Source organism: Nicotiana sylvestris, chromosome 11, assembly GCF_000393655.2.
Source record: "Nicotiana sylvestris chromosome 11, ASM39365v2, whole genome shotgun sequence".
NCBI lineage: Eukaryota > Viridiplantae > Streptophyta > Magnoliopsida > Solanales > Solanaceae > Nicotiana > Nicotiana sylvestris.
The window spans coordinates 110,866,927-110,884,237 of NC_091067.1; the positions used below are offsets into that span (position 1 = coordinate 110,866,927).

At 37.5% G+C, this 17,311-nt stretch overlaps 4 protein-coding genes across 4 annotated transcripts; all 4 read left to right on the plus strand.

The window, feature by feature from the left end:
* The first annotated feature begins 309 nt into the window (after positions 1–309).
* LOC138881485 (uncharacterized) lies at positions 310–786 on the plus strand. The gene has a single exon (XM_070161715.1). It carries the CDS (start codon positions 310–312, stop codon positions 784–786), a length of 477 nt encoding a protein of 158 aa, XP_070017816.1.
* Positions 787–1,365: 579 nt separating this feature from the next.
* On the plus strand, positions 1,366–2,156 carry LOC138881486 (uncharacterized). The gene is made up of 2 exons (XM_070161716.1): positions 1,366–1,576; positions 1,951–2,156. The coding sequence occupies exons 1-2, from the start codon at positions 1,366–1,368 to the stop codon at positions 2,154–2,156; spliced, it is 417 nt and encodes a 138-aa protein (XP_070017817.1).
* Positions 2,157–11,737: 9,581 nt separating this feature from the next.
* LOC138881487 (uncharacterized) lies at positions 11,738–13,372 on the plus strand. The gene has a single exon (XM_070161717.1). The coding sequence runs from the start codon at positions 11,738–11,740 to the stop codon at positions 13,370–13,372; it is 1,635 nt and encodes a 544-aa protein (XP_070017818.1).
* A 196-nt stretch (positions 13,373–13,568) lies between these two features.
* On the plus strand, positions 13,569–14,883 carry LOC138881488 (uncharacterized). The gene is made up of 2 exons (XM_070161719.1): positions 13,569–14,354; positions 14,590–14,883. The coding sequence occupies exons 1-2, from the start codon at positions 13,569–13,571 to the stop codon at positions 14,881–14,883; spliced, it is 1,080 nt and encodes a 359-aa protein (XP_070017820.1).
* The last annotated feature ends 2,428 nt before the right edge of the window (positions 14,884–17,311 follow it).

A 17,311-nucleotide genomic window follows, 5' to 3' on the forward strand; every position in this document is an offset into this window, starting at 1 on the left:
GACTGAAGAATGTCAAAGAGCTTTTGACAAAATCAAGGAATATTTGTCCACACCACTAGTCTTGGTCCCGCAGGAACCTGGGAGACCTTTGCTACTCTATTTGTCCGTACTAGATGGGGTTTTAGGTTGTGTCTTGGGAAAACATGATGAGACGGGAAAAAAGAGCAGGCCATATATTATCTTAGTAAGAAGTTCACACCCTATGAACCACGGTATTCTTTGCTGGAATGCACCTACTGCACTTTAACATGGATAGCTCAAAAGTTGAGGCATTACTTTTGTGCCTACACCACATATCTCATATCAAGGATGGATCTTGTAAAATACATTTTCCAGAAACCCGTGCCTATGGGGAAGTTGGCAAAATGGCAGATACTGTTGAGTGAATTTGACATCGTCTACGTAACTCAAAAGGCGATCAAAGGGCAAGCATTGGCGGATCATCTTGCAGAAAATCCTGTAGGTGGAGAATACGAACTACTAAAAACTTATTTTCCTGATGAAGAGGTATCGCTCATAGGAGAAGATATCACCGAAACATATGATGGTTGGAGAATGTTTTTCGATGGAGCTGCAAACTTCAAAGGATTGGGTATTAGAGCTGTCTTAGTATCAACAATAGGTCAGAACTATCCAGTATCCGCAAAGCTCAGATTCTCGTGTACCAACAACATGGAAGAATACAAGGCCTGCATCTTAGGACTCAGATTAGCCATTGATATAAACGTTCAGGAACTACTGGTAATTGGTGATTTAGACCTTTTGGTACATCAAGTTCTAGGATAATGGGATACAAATAATACCAAGATATTGATATGTTCTCACTATGTACAAGAATTGATGAAGAGATTCACAAAGATAGAATTCAAACATGTTCCAAGGATTCAGAATGAGTTCGTCGATGCATTGGCTACTTTTTCTTCCATGATACAACACCCAAACAATAATTTCATCGACCCTATCCCGGTAGGAATCCAAAGTCAGCCGGCTTATTGTGCTCATGTTGAAGAAGAAACGGATAGGAATTCGCGGTTCCATGATATCAAAGAATACTTGGCAAAATAAGAATAACCGGAGCATGCAAGTCATACTCAGAAACTCACACTCCGAAGATTGGCCAACCATTTCTTCAAAAGTGGAGGAATTCTAGACATAAGGACTCCAAATCTAGGATTATTATGGTGTGTCGACGCCAAGAAAGCATCTAAACTGCTCGAAGAGATATATGCTAGAACCTGCGGACCACACATGAATGGTTTTGTTTTAGCCAAAAAGATATTAAGAGCGAGATATTTCTGGATGACTATGGAAACGGACTGCATCAGGTATGTTCAAAAGTGTCATCAATTCCAAGTACATGCAGACATGATACGAGTGCCACCAAATGAACTCAATGCAACAAGTGCACATTGGCCTTTCTCCACTTGGGGAATGGATGGCATCGGTCTGATTGAACCCGCCGCTTCGAATGGGCATAGGTTAATTCTAGTGGCCATAGATTACTTCACAAAATGGGAAGAAGCTGCATCTTACACAGTTGTAACTAAGAAAGTCATTGCAGATTTTGTCAAAGATCGTATTATTTTTCAATTTGGGGTGCCAGAATCCATTATCACTGACAACACTGCCAACCTCAACAGTGACATAATGAAATCTATGTGTTAAACCTTCCAGATCAAGCATAAGAATTCCACAACATACATGCCTCAAATGAGTGGATTTGTGGAAGCCGCCAACAAGAACATCAAGAAAATACTGATAAAGATGGTAGAAAATCACAAGCAATGGCACGAGAAATTACCATTTGCCTTATTAGGATATCGTACCACAGTTCGCACATCAACCGGGGTAATCCCCTACTTGCTGGTCTACGACACGGAAGCTGTCATTCCGCCGAAGTTGAAATTCCTTCTGTAAGAATTATATAGGAAGTTGAACTCAATGATGCAGAATGGATACGTAGTTGCTATGAACAATTGGCTCTCATTGACGGGAAAAGAATGAATGCGGTATGCCATGGTCAACTTTACCAAAACAGAATGTCCAGATCTTTCAACAAAAGGGTCAGACTTAGACAGATCACACCGGGGCAGTTGGTGCTGAAGCGAATCTTCCTGCATCAAGATGAAGCCAAAGGGAAGTTTTCACCTAATTGATAGGGACCCTACATGGTTCAAAGAGTACTAACAGGAGGAGCACTCATACTTGCAAAAATGGACGGAGAAATTTGGCCAAAATCTATCAATTCAGACGCACTCAAGAGATACTCTGTTTAGATTGTTTACATTTCTTCATTTGATGTAACTAAACTACGCTTGACCTGATTCCCGTTTAAGAGGGGATACATAGGCAGCCATGTGGGTTCGGTCACATCTTAATAAAATCTTCATTTTTCCATGGTAAAAAACTGGGGCAGAATTTTGAGGAGGCGAGTCCAACTAATTTTGTCATGCAAAGAATAGTCAAAGAACCGTGTTCAAACTACGACAGAATTTTAAGGAGGACCCTCAAAATTCTAATGCAAGGAGGTTGCGATGTCTCTAAAATATGTCATAGTCATTGGTTCATGTAACTAACTTGATATCGCACACTACTATATTTTTAAAACAATTATATTTATCAAATGCATACATATTTTTCTTTGCATGAACCAACCTTCCCCCACAGAACTCATAATTTTTCTTTGTATGCAAGAATAATAATACAATGATATTCGCAGATACATCAAGACACCGCCTTCAAGACAACAAATTATCTAGCGCAAACGTCTTCAACTAAGAAATACTTTTCTTCATATTCTTTGCATGAGGCTAAACATTGCCTCCCTAATTGCATAAGGCTAAGCACTGCCTTTCCTTGCATGAGACTAAGCATTTTATCATCTTTGCATGAGGCTAAGCATTGCCTCTCTAATTGCATAAGGCTAAGTACTGCATTTCCCGCATGGGATTAAGAGTTTTTTGCATGAGGCTAAGCATTGCCTCCCTAATTGCATAAGGTTAAGCACTGCATTTCCTTGCATTGAGAGTAAGCATTGTCTCCTCCTTGCATGAGGCTAACTATTGCCTCTCTAACTGCATAAGTCTAAGCACTGCATTTCCTTGCAACGAGACTAAGCATTGTCTCCTCTTTGCATGAGGCTAAGCATTACCTCCCTAATTGCATAAGGCTAAGCACTGCCTTTCTTTGCATCGATACTAAGCATTGTCTATTCTTCCTGCATGAGGCTAAGCATTGCCTCCTTAATTGCATAAGGCTAAGCACTGCCTTTCCTTGCATCGAGACTAAGCATTGTCTCCTCTTCCTGCATGAGGCTAAGCATTGCCTCCCTAATTGCATAAGGCTAAGCACTGCTTTTCCTTGCATCGAGACTAAGCATTGTATCCTCTTACTTGCATGAGGCTAAGAATTGCCTCCTTAATTGTGTAAGGCTAAGCACTGCCTTTCCCTCAAGATTAAATACTATCTCCACCACGCTATCTAGAAATGAGCACTATCCTCTATTCACATGGTGCTAAGTACTGTCCTCATCTTACACAAGACTAAGCCTTATGTTGTTTCATTTTGCATGTGGCCAAGCATCATATTCTTGAATTTCATGGGCTGTAATACTGCCATTCTATCCAAAGGCATCATCCTCATAGCCGGAAGATATCATTCCATGGCCTAAGGATCTCTCAATATTGCATATCATTATTCAAAGGAGTCATAGTTCATAGGCACCATTTCCATGGCCCGAGAAAATCATTTCATAGACTGCGAATCTCTTATCATGCTATTCATGGCCCAGGACATCATCCTCACCATCCAAAGACAACCTACATGGTCCAAAGGGAATTTGCATCATTTTTAAATTCTCACAATAACCCATATATATTTGCATGCATCGTATGTTAAGTTTTGCAGGTAATTAAGGAAGTAATCATTCTTCAAACAGGAGAAATCTTCGCTCCAGTTTCTCCCTATAACGTTCACATCCTACAATTATTTCAAACGTAATCGACCCCCATCAATTACTCACTTTTCTCTATGGCTATTCAGATACTTGCTCTATAACACATCTGTTACATTTCAGATTCACATTCATAACTCTGCATCTGATACTATCCTTCCTAAAAGAACCCTTTTCCGAAACACACGATCATTCCTATAACAATTCCATCGGTTTCATTCACCGTTGGGTCCAAAACTACACATGACCTAATTCCTATAAAATCAGGGTTATGTAGGCAACTCATAAATGCTAGTTCAGCCTATATTTTTAAAATCATCCCATTCAGTCCAAATCGGTCATCATTACTTTACCCGATAATTCTTTCATCATTCTCGGATAAAGAGCGGCAGCTGTTGATACCAAATTTTCCCTCTTATTTTTAAATTGTATATATATACTTTTAAAATAGTATATTTGCATCATCATTTAGTTTAGAAACCTATACAGGCATTTTCTATAATTTTCCATAATTTTTAGAGCTTTAAATTGATTTTTCTACTTTTAAATTACTTGAATAATTATTAATTATTCCTTTAAATTATTTTGTGATGACTTAATCATCCAAATTACTATTTTTAATCCTCGCATATGTTTCATAATATTTTACTTTTTTCGTATAATTATGTTTGCATAAATAACAATTTTATTTATTTATTAAGCATTTTTATAAATAATTTTTTGTTGAATTTTGGGTATTTAAATAATAGTCCATTCTTAAAAGCAAATTCGGACCCAAATTAGCCCAATTACCCATGGCCCAAGACCAAACAACCCTATCTATTACCCGGTCGTGACTCGTTTAACCACCTGAACCAAACCCCTTTTAAATCGTGGCCGTTGATCTCTGAGATCAATGGCCCGCATTACACCCTCCCTTTTAATTATATCCAAACCCCTAACCCTAAATCATTTCTCACCGTCTGCCGCCTTGAATCCTCTTATCTCTCAAACCTAAACCCTAGTCGTCTTCCCCCCAAATCCCTCTCCTAATCTCACCTAACATGGGATTCCATGGCTGTTTCTTGCCATATGTGACCTCTCCCTAGTACTGGGTACTTTTCTATATTGCTTGCCTAGACATGGCAAGCAGATCTCATAAGAATTGAACCAAAATTGGTTCAGATCCTTGACTTTTCTGATTATTCTGTCTATATTCATCATGTGCTCTATTGTAAGTACGAATATTTCTATATCTTCTGTTGATTCTTACTTACCCCAAAGTAGGGTTTCCAGATCTCTTTTAATCGAGCCAAAATAAGTTTGATTCTCTGATTTTAGTGTTATTTGTATCTATATTCATCCTATGCTACTGTTTTTATGTATATTCTGTCGATATTTGTTTTCCCTAAAACTAGGGTTTACCTATTTTTTTCTTAAATCCGATTTTTATTGATTTTTGCGTGATATTTCTTCCTTATTTACGTTTGATTTTATAGTATTTCCTTGTTTACTTGTTTAATTTCTACTACTATATAAATCCTTCCCCATTCCCTTTTAGACAGACTGGAATCATTTAGAGATTTACTAAAAAAAACTTAAGTTACTACTCTTTATTCTCTAATACTCTTGTTCTATATTCTGGTTCTTGGCCGGCTGAAAGCCAAGACCAGAAACTCTGGGTCCTTGCTATTGTGTACTTTGTTCTTTCTTGTTTTTTCGCTTAACTAGTGAGTTGCTGAACTTTTGTCACTTCATTCCTACTTTCCTGACATTTGCATATGTTTTCATTTCTAGAAATTGTAGTATAATGTGTTTTTTGGGATGTTCTTGTATGCAATTCTGATTGCTTTACTTCAATTTTAGGTCTCTCTCTAATCTTTAACTTTAATATGTTGGTAATCTGAGACATGCCTAAACCTAATTTGAGTTAATCAGATTCTTTTTTCAGGCTTATATAGCCTAAGTATTGCAACTTACTAACACATTTTAGCCTATCCTTGATGTTTAATTTTGTTAGCAATCCTGTTGCTTAAACATGCTTTACTTATATAATTATCACGCCCAACTATGCCTTATAAAAAGGACTAAGCGGTCGCTGCAAATATAATCCAATTTACAAGTCCGGAGTCGAATCCTACAGAGAACTAAGGCTTAGCTATAGTTGTTCACTATCACTAAGAAGACAAGTTTGAACAATTCCTAACTTATAGATATTAATATTCTTGTATTTAACTAATTAACCAACAAATTAAAATAGTAAATTGACAACTAAAGATACTAAGGGTTAGAGACATGATTAAAGAGGTCTAGAGTTTTGACTTCCCCTATTATCGGAATCCTTCCCGCTACGTTCTTTATAAATTCGCCTAAGTATTCTCTACTGATCATGATCACTCTGACTGTCATAACTCTCTCTCAAGTAATTACCACAATTTACTAGACATATTCTCCCGAATTACGCTAGCTGGCATTAAGTACGGCTCACCCGGATCGCACCCAAGGTTTCGTTATCCCTAATCCCACATTTAAACCCTCTGTATTGATCCCTCATATATGTTAGGAGTGATGTTGTTCAACAATTACCTAAATATGCACTCTCTCCCGAGTAATACACACTAAATAGGCACAGTCAATTGAGAGCTCTTCAACTAACCACAATAATAACGTAGTTGAACAAATAGAGAAAATACTACAGCAAATGTATATTAACGTAACAGGAAAATCATTCTCCAATAGGTTCCATCAAAACCCTAGATAATTAGTTATTCATAATAGTATGCAAAACTAAAATACTAGAATTCATAACCAATAATGGAAATAGGAAGAAGGAAGTGAAAAACTCATAGAAGAATTTTCCGCCTTGTTCCTTGTGTGTTCTTGCCTCCATAGTCGAATCCTCGATCTCCTTAGCCTCCTTAGGTCTAAATTATGTCAAAGGTATGTCAAAGGTTCTAAAAATACCATTTTCCATGTATATATACCAAATAGGGTCGGTTCCAAACAATTAAACCTTCTCCTACGCTAAAAAGGACAATTTTCCAGGTCAGGACGTCTGCGGCTGCGGATCTGACCGTGGATTTTGCATAGTGTTCAGTTCGTGGCCACGGATTCGACCGCGGACCTGACCACAGACTATTTGGAATTTGAAAAAACGTAAAACATAAAAGTTGTAGCCCTTTGAATTATATTTCCAACCATATATTGTAGAGCCCAAATGGAGTTTTGATCGAAAAATTATGTGCATTTTATATGCCTACTCGATTCTTCGTTCGTTCTTAACTATCATCCGTTGATCCCCGAGCATGATCCCGACTTAATTCCTTGGGATTTTACTCAGACTTCAAAGCTCCAAATCACTTGAATTCATTCCATAACATCTATATAGCTCGAAATCACTCCTACAAGGCATAAAACACATAATTAGTGCAAAATACTAGCGAGTAAAGCTCAAACTCAATTAATGTGCAGTAAATCAGAGTGTAATAAGCAACTAAAATACGGAATTAGAGCCTATTATCAACACCCCACACATAAACCATTTCTCGTCCTCGATCAATTAAACTACACTATATATAGGCACGACCTTTTTAGACAATTCTCCTAACTCGTCACACCAAGAATACTTAAAATGGACTAAGCACAAAAGCGTAACATCTTCACCTCAAGATTTGACTCACAAGTACCACGCATTATTCAAAACTCACACACTTACTCTAACATAGAGGTCACTGACATTATCTTTTCTTCATGAATCAAGTGCCCCCACAATACAAAAGAGAGTAGTTCCACACACAAAATAAAATTTAAGAACAATTAGGAACTCAAGATAGAAAGAATTCACTCACTCTCAGAAATAACATTCATATGCCACAAAAGACGCACCATAGGCTTGCCCGGAGTGTACTACTCTACTAGTAGAGCTCATTCAGTCTAGGATCAAGTAGGACTTTATTTGGTTGTAATGTAGGCTGCGGGACGGGTAGGATACATTTAGATATAAGAGTGACCACACCTCCCTAAGCACTTTAATACATACATTTTAACATTTAAAACCCCACACTTATGTCAAACCATGACTCCACCTTCACATCAATATACATCAACTCCTAAATTATTTAAGCACAATTACATCAACAGCCATCACTTATCAAGGAATATTTTTCACAACAATCCAACTATATATTTTTTTTTCTTTTTTTTTTCCAATTCAAGTGGCTCTTACTTTTTCAAAACAGTGCACCTTTCTCCTTATTTCATTAGTTCCACTCAAAAGCCAAATCAACCACCCCACACTTTAACTTTTACAAAGTTCAAAACAATTCAAGTGCTCATGAGAGGTTAGAAGGTTCAAATAGATGGTTAATTCAAAAAAATTGGTAAGGCTTGTAATGTGGTTGCTAAAGAAACAGGATTATAGGCTCAATGGGGTTAACTATGATACATAACAATTAGGTGGATAAATTGTATATATGGTTCAACAAAGATATGCCTATATCACTTCCCAAACTAAACAAGACTACTATTTCGCTTTGCAAACATACGTGACAAGTTCTAGACATCAAATGCAATGCATTGAATAACACAAAACCTTATACCCACATGGCACATAACTCATTCAGGATTGGTTCATCAAGACACTCTAATCAAAGCAGCTAAGGTACTTATGCAAGAGTCAAAGACTGAGCCTAAGCGTCACAACCAAAGTACTCACTATTCTCAAGGAATAACAAAGTCAAGAGATATTGCTTCAATTCAACACACAGCACAATGGCTCCTATTCCTAAAAAAACTAACTACACCCGGTTCAAACAAAACCCTTAGAAAAGAACCACGGCACAAAGAAAAACCAAGGGGGAATTACTACACTACCTACAAATACAATCTTTTTGTTCTTCTTTTTTTAGACTTAAATCCCTCAAGAAAATTGTCTAATAGATCCATCGTCAGGAAAAGTCCAATCTTTTTTTCTTCGTTTTTCAAAAAACAAATTATTCAATTAAACTAACACAACTAAAATAACATAGAAAGTCACCCAAAAAATCTCCTCACCATACACTTAAAATTGTGCATTGTCCCCAATGCACACCATACTAATAAGAGGGTAAAAGAAACTCCCTGGTAGGCCAAAGGCCGAAGAACTAGCAGCTCATGGGGTACTCAGACTTCTTCCAGGCCTGGTCCTTCGTGCGTGTACCTCACACTTAGTTCCAACCATCTGGTTTGTTGTTGCATCCTTCCAATAGATTTGCTTTCCATGCTCCTAAAAAATCAAAAATCGACACTACAAACATAATACAATTAAAAAAAATAAAAAAATAAAAGAAAGCAGTAAGCTAGGTTGCCTCCCAACAAGCGCTTGATTTAACGTTGCGGCGTGACACGAATCACTTTCTGCCTCCACTTTGAATTTATGAATTGGACCCCAAGTTTTGAATCTGCTCTGTGATCATGCTCTTGGGGAGGTAGAACGAATCTGACTGGCTCAATAAAACAATGTAGTATTCTGCACTTCTTGGCCTTTGGATGAGATGGTTATTCCCGACTTTTTGGCAAGAAAAATTCAAGAATGTAGGCATCTTGTTCCTTACTCCTTGACTCCTCAAGTGGCTTGGACGACTCTATTCCATATCATCATCCAAACACAATGTGGAAAAATTCTTGGAGTGTGGACCAATGCGCTCAGCTACATAAATATTAGGATTGTCATCATCCTGAACACTAATGATACTAGAGTCAACTAAATATGTATCCTCAATATCCTTGGTTGACTCTAGCATCTCTTCTACGACATCAGCATCCTGAAAATCTAGTTCGATTGATTGTTGGTGTTTTCTCTGGCCTTCTCCTCTAGCTCCTCCCCATATTTTTTTAAATCTTTAATAGTAATAGCAATTTCTGCAGCCAATTCATGCTCATATTGGCTACTATCCATAATGTCAATTTGTTGCGCTTTACAAGGTTCAATTAATTTATTCGCTTGAGCCTCCAAATTGTGAATAGTTGCCTCTTGCATTTGTATCTGCAGTGGTTTCTTATCATATAGTTCCATGCAACACTTTAACATATCTTTGATCTCTTTCGAGTCATCATCCCTGGGTTCTTTGTTCCTATTAACTTCATAAGAAAAAGAAGAACCATCAAAGTATGGGGATGGGGGAAGAAAAGAAATATAAGCACAACTATGAAAGTGACCATCTTGACCACCACACATATCATACATACATCACATATAAGATTGAGGGGTGCACACAACTCGCTCTTGGGAATACTTTCACAATTTTTCAATGGGTGGTTTCCTTCACAATATGCATGAGGAAGATTAAAAGTAGAATTACCAACATCAAAACTCTCATAATTCCAAGATGCCATATTTTTTTAAATCAACAAATAAAACAAAAATAAAAATAAATCAAATACAAAAAATAAAAATAAAAGTTCAAACTTGAAACCTAGCAATATGAACACAAACGAACAGAAAATACCTGAAACTTTATGCACATATATCATAATAAATATCCCTTCTCTCTAGGAAGAAGGGTGAATAGTGATTTAGTCACTATTCATCGTCATTTTTTCCAAAATCCGGTGGTGGAACTTCACAAACTTGGTACCAAACGACTCATCTTTTCTTTGTGCACAATCCACAACTGATTTAATAGTCAAATCCTTAACCAGTTGGGCTAGATCTTAATTCTAAGATTGCGATTTACTGTAGTGTTTCATCAACTGGAAAATTTTGATCTTCTACTGTAATTTTCATTGGACTTTCGTAAAGTTCAATTTGAAATTACTGTGGTGTTCAACAAAGACCAAAACTGGTTTGAAGCCAAATTCATCAATAGTTCTTTAAAAATATTTTAGAAATTACTGTTGCATACTTTCTGCTGCTTTAACTTCTGTAATGTGATTTGTTTAGAGTATAGAAGACCGTTACTATTTTAGTGCTCAAGCAGACACTACAACGCTACTATTTTATTCTGCTCCATAAAGGGTTATGTGAGTTGAAGCAGCCAGCTTGTTTCTTTTACGTGAACTTAAAATCTGGGCAGTTTCAAGTGAAAAATAATCGAGCAGCTGCATTGAGGTCTTTCATGGCCTCTATGGCCGGTGACCAGTTACTTCCAATGGCTGGTTAGCCCTCACAATCCGTCCCTAATATACCACAACAATACCCAAGCCTCTAGATTATTCAAATTTTCTGAAACCAGCCACGATCAATGCACCAGTTCAAGGACAATGTACTGTCGAGCCTATTCCAATGCGTCGACCAGTTTTATTACAAGGACAACCAATGATACGTTTCACTGAAGCCGAGGTAGATCGAATGAATAAGATTGAAAATTTGCAGTATGTTGTAGTATGCAAATTTTCGTATGGTTGGCCTGATCTTAATGAATTACGTCGAATTGTCCCGATTCAATGTGGAATCAAAGGCGAGTGTACTTTTGGACACCTTCGTGATAGGCATGTGTTGATAAGACTGACGTTATGACAAGATTTTGTTGAATTCTCATCAAAGAGTGTTTATTATATAAAAGACAAGGCTGAAAATGAATATCAATTGCGAACGTTGATATATGATGCAAAATTCAAAGTCGATGAGGAAACACCTAAGGTAATGGCTTGGATTTCGTTTCCAAATTTGTTGCCTACTTATTTTGTGAAAGAATGTCTGTTTTCATTGGCTTATGCTGTGGGAAAGCCAATGCATCTTGATTTGGATACTATTAACAAGACAAGGCCAAGTTGTGCACGAGTTAAGGTATTAGTTGATTATTAACTGATCTCCCTAAAAAAGTGCGTATGGATATTGTTAATGAGCCAACTGGGGAAGTGAGAACTGAGTGGGTGACGATTAGATACGATTACCTACCAAAATACTGTAAAGAATGCAAGTTACAAGGACATCATAGGATTGAATGTTGGAGAATTAATCCTGAGTTAAGGGAAAGCAAAAATGTACAACAGCAGGAAAATGTGGCAATTGTGCAACAAGGCAATAAGAAACCTACAAAACATGATGTGCATGTGATGATCCTTACTAGTGGTAAGGTAGTTGGTAATGTAGGCCCTCAATGGAAGGAAGTTCGCGATAATAGGGGACTAAACAAAGGCAAACAAACTGAAGGTTCTAATAAAGAAGGTAAAGAAATGGTTCCTGTTAACAATACCCCGGTGACAAAACAAATACAAACAACCAACCAATTTGCAGTCTTAGAAATTGAAAATGGTGAGACTAATGAAGGTAACCAACTGGCAGTTGTAGAGGAATCTCCTGTTCAAAAAACCACAGGCAACAATGATATTCAGCAAAATAATTGCACAGCAGGTGTGGAAAATGAGTTAGAGGAGCAGGAATTTGATTTTTCAACTAGACAAATGGTACAAAAGGTAACTTCTCCTAGCTCTTCTAGGAGACAATCATCTAAGACACAACCCAAGAAACTGAACCATGCAGCACCTACTTTCAATCCTACAGCAATAAGAAATCATGCAGCAAATAGGGAATCAATAGCAGATTGTGTACAACAACATTTGGGGAATGAGCAGCATTTTGACAATTACTCAACTGCCCAATGGGTTCAAGAAGCATTCAAAAATAATGTAGTTCAGGTCAATACTTCATGTCAAGACATTCCTTCACAGGACACCAAAGTTGAACAACATTTAGCAAACAATAAAGAAATTGAATTAATTGAAGATATAGATTTTGAGAAATTCAGGACCAATGAAAAAGATAAATGGGCAGGAGGGAGATTATGGATCAACCAAATAGAGGAAGTCTTAGCAGATGGTCAGATTCCAGATACAATGCATAGTGAAGAAGAAATTGGAGGAAATGAAGTGGAAGATGAAGATCAAAGTGTTAACTGTAATGCCAATGCAATCAATATTCAAAGCATAAGTGAATGCACAAATCCAGCAGCAGAAAAGACAAAAGAGGGGAACATCAATATTATAGATCCAGGAGGGACTTTACATAATGATGTTAGTAATGTCTTGAAAGAAGCTGAAAATGCAGACAAGAACCAAGAGAAAAATTCAGACAAGAACCAAGAGAAAAATTCAGACAAGAACCAAGAGAAGACAGTGCAAGTCTATGCAAGAAGTGTTGTACTATTGAGCACAGTGAAGGATGAAGCAGGAAGTGTTGTTCCATCGAACAATACACAGCTTTTGACCAATGAACATGAGGAAAAAGCTGCTGAACTTACCAACCAAGAAAAAGATGCTGAACTTACCAATCAGGCATATGATGTTGTGACATCAAAAGAAGCAATAGAAGCACATGACCAAGTTGGCCACGCAGAACATAAAGGTAGAGACATGGATGAGGAATCCACTACACAAAATTTCCTTAATGTTGCCAAGCAGGGTGATCTATCGCCAAGGCTTATTGATATAGTAAAATCTGCAACAAAAGGAAAAAAGAAATAGTCAAAACAAACTTCTACTGTCCCAGCCAGTGGAGTACAAACAAGGAGAACACTATCCAAACCCCAAAACATTTAATGGATGCAATTATATGGAATGTTAGGTCAGTAAATACAATGCAAGCATTTGAAAGGCTGATTACAATGCACAGAAATTTGAGTTCATAGGAATCCTTGAGCCTATGCAACAGTCTCACAAAATGGAGAGGTATAGAGCAAGAATTGGTTTGGAACAGGCTGTGGTGAATGTATCAAACAAGATTTGGGCTTTTATTGATGAAATATTTGAGGTTACTATTCTATATAACATGACTCAACAGCTGACTTTGAGATTAACGCACACTGAAACACATGTTGAGCTCATCCTTACACTAGTTTATGCCAAATGTGATCGCATTGAAAGAATTGAACTATGGGATTCTTTGTATTCAATGGCATCAGATATGATAGTACCATGGCTAGTTGGAGGCGACTTTAATGTGATATGGGATGAGGAAGAGAAATTTGGAGGCTTACCAGTTTCTCTCATTGAGGTAGATGACTTTAGGCACTGCATCAATACCTGCAACTTGACAGATTTGGGATTTAAAGGAAGCATATTTACACGGTGGAATGGAAGATCAGAGGAAGACTATATTTTTAAAAGATTGGACAGATGTTTTGGCAATCACGAATTGCAACAGACCTTTCCTGGATTGGAGGAAACTTACCTGTCCAAAATTGGGTCTGATCATAGCCCAATGATGCTGAAATGTGATATAGAAACTCCTCCAATTAAGAAGTCATTCAGATTTCTTAACTTCTGGACTAAGCATGAAACATTCAAAGATGTAGTAAAGGAGAATTGGAATGCTGATTTTAGTGCTAACCATTTCTGCATTTTTAACTACAAGTTAAAGAAGCTTAAGAAAGCACTATCTACATGGAGCAGAGCTACATATGGGGATATATTCCAGAAGATTGCAAGCCTGGAGGAGGTGGTCTTGGTTCATGAAAGGCAATTTGAAGTCAATACTAAACAGATGAACAGACAAAGATTACAATAGGTACAAGCTGAAATAATTAAATATCTTGCACTAGAAGAAGAATTCTGGAGACAAAAAAACTGGCATGTTATGGTTCAAAGATGGCGATAGAAACACTAAATTCTTCCATGCTCAAGTTAATGGGAGAAGGAAGAAACTGAAATTATCAAGGATCCAGAATAGGCTTGGTAACTAGATTGAAGAAGATCACTTAATAGCAGAAGAAGCACTAAAGTTCTACAAGGATCAATTTACTGAGAGTAAAGTTCCTAATGCTTTTGATATTCTCAATCATGTACCTTCAATGGTAGATAGTGATCAACATGAAAGATTGATGGCTTTTCCTTCCAATGAAGAAGTGAAGATAGCAATTATGGGGTTGAATGGGGACTCAGCAGGTGGATCGGATGGCTTCAGTGGAGCCTTTTACCAAACATGTTGGGAAATCATTGAAGAATATGTAGTAGGCATGGTCAAGGCTTTCTTTTGAGGTCAGCAATTGCCAAAGAGTGTGACACACACAAACCTGGTTTTATTACCCAAAAAAAAAAGAAGTTATGACCTTTGCAGACATGAGACCAATCAGTCTCAACAACTTTGTTAACAAGATTTTCTCGAGGGTTATTCATGAAAGGTTGGTTGAATTTTTACCAAACTTAATCTCACAGGAACAGGCAGGTTTTGTGAAGGGAAGAAGTATAGTTGAGAATGTACTGTTAACTCAAGAAATCATTACGGATATCAGGTTGAGAACAAAAGAAGGCCCAAATGTTGTGATTAAGCTCTACATGACAAAAGCTTACGATAGGCTATCATGGCTATTCCTGACCAAAATGCTAAAGAAGATGGGATTTCCTAAAGCGTTTATTGGATTGATCTTTGATTTGATTGGGAATAATTGGTACTCTATTCTTATAAATGGGCAGCCAAATGGTTTCTTCAAATCTTCGAGGGGAGTTAAGTAGGGTGACCCTTTGGCACCAACCCTATTCATTCTAGCAGCAGAAGCAATGTCTCGGGGATTGAATTCACTACACACTAACCTGTATTTCTGTGGATTTGGAATGCCAAAATGGATCCCAAAAAATAAATCATCTCTCATACGTTGATGATACAATCATTTTCTCCTCATTTGATGAAAGTTCACTGAGACTTGTCATGGAGGTTTTGCAAGCTTATGAATCATTGTCTGGTCAACTGGTGAACAAAGCCAAATCTGCCATATACCTGCATCATATAACGGATAATGAGGTGATTAACAATGTTGAAAGGATTACAGGTATAGGAAGACAATGTTTCCCTATGACCTATCTTGGCTGCCCTATTTTTTATGCAAGAAGAAGGAGTGACTATTACCAGGTATTAATCACCAAAGTTATGGACAAACTGCAGTCGTGGAAAGGCAAACTCCTATCTGTAGGAGGCAGAGCTGTATTGATTGCAAATGTCATGCAGAGTATCCCAATTCATATGTTGTCAGTAGTTAATCCACCAATTTATGTGATCAAAAAATTACATAGCATTTTTGCCAAATTCTTCTGGAGCAGCAATGTGGGAGGCAACTCTAGACATTGGTCATCGTGGACTAACCTTTGTATGCCTTATGAGGAGGGAGTCATAGGCTTCATGTCCCTACATGATGTATCCAAGGCACTATTCTGTAAATTGTGGTGGAATTTCAGGACAAAGCCCAGTTTATGGAGTGCATTTATTAGTCAAAAGTACTGCAAGAAACTAAATCCAGTAATTGTACCTTGGAAGCGTGGATCCAATGTGTGGAGAAAATTCTAGAATGTAGGGACTTGATTGAGCATCAAATCTACTGGAAACCGAAAATAGGATCAGCTCAATTCTGGTTCGACAATTGGACTGAGCTGGGAGCCTTATATTTCCAAGTGCCTGCAGAGTTTAGTATCGATGAGGATATTCAAAATGTCAATGATCTGGTTGAAAATGGTATGTGGAACTTGGAAAAATTATTTCAGACTCTACCTGAAGAGTTGGCAAACCATATTGTGCAGAATATTAGACCACCAAATGAATGTGCAGAGTTAGATACACCATTCTGGGTGCTTGAAATAAGAGTTCATTTTTCAGTGAAGTCTGCATGGGATTACTTGCGAATAAGAGACAACCCAAGATTAGCTTACAGGATGATATGGGTCAAAGGCTTACCTTTCAAGATATCTTTCTTCCTGTGGAAGGTGTGGAAAGCCAAACTGCCATTTGATGATTTCTTGCGTAAAATAGGATACTTCATGCCATCTAAATGTTGGTGTTGTGCTGATTCTAAGGATGAGTCATTAGTACATTTGTTCTTCACATCCAATGCAGCTAGGAGTGTTTGGAATTATTTCCTGAGGAGAGCAGGAATTGCATTAGAAGGGTTATCATTACAACAAGTAATTATGAAGTGTTGGACAGCACCAGTTTTTCCCAGATTGAAGCCAGTCTTACAAGCTTTACCTGCATGCATTGTATGGGAACTTTGGAAGAGAAGAAACAGTTTGAAATATGGAGAAGCAGTGTTAGTGAGCAGAGTTATTTACCAGGTGTCATCTACTCTGCAAGCTCTAGTCCAACTGAAAAAACCTGGACTGCATGTGCCTCAAAAGTGGTTGGACTTACTGACAATGATGGAGCAATACACACCTCGATTGAAATATGAAAAGGTGTTATGGGAATTTTCTCCAAGAGGGTGGATCAAAGTAAATACGGATGGAGTATGTAGAGGGAACCCAGGGAGGAGTTCAATTGGTTTCTGCATAAGCGATGAGGTATGTGATTTGATATACACAGAAGGAAGGGAGATTTCTGAAGGAACAAATAATGAATCAGAAGCAGTAGTTATTGTGGAGGCATTGAAGATGTGCAAAAATCTTAATTATTTTTAGATATGGTTGCAGACAGATTCCCTA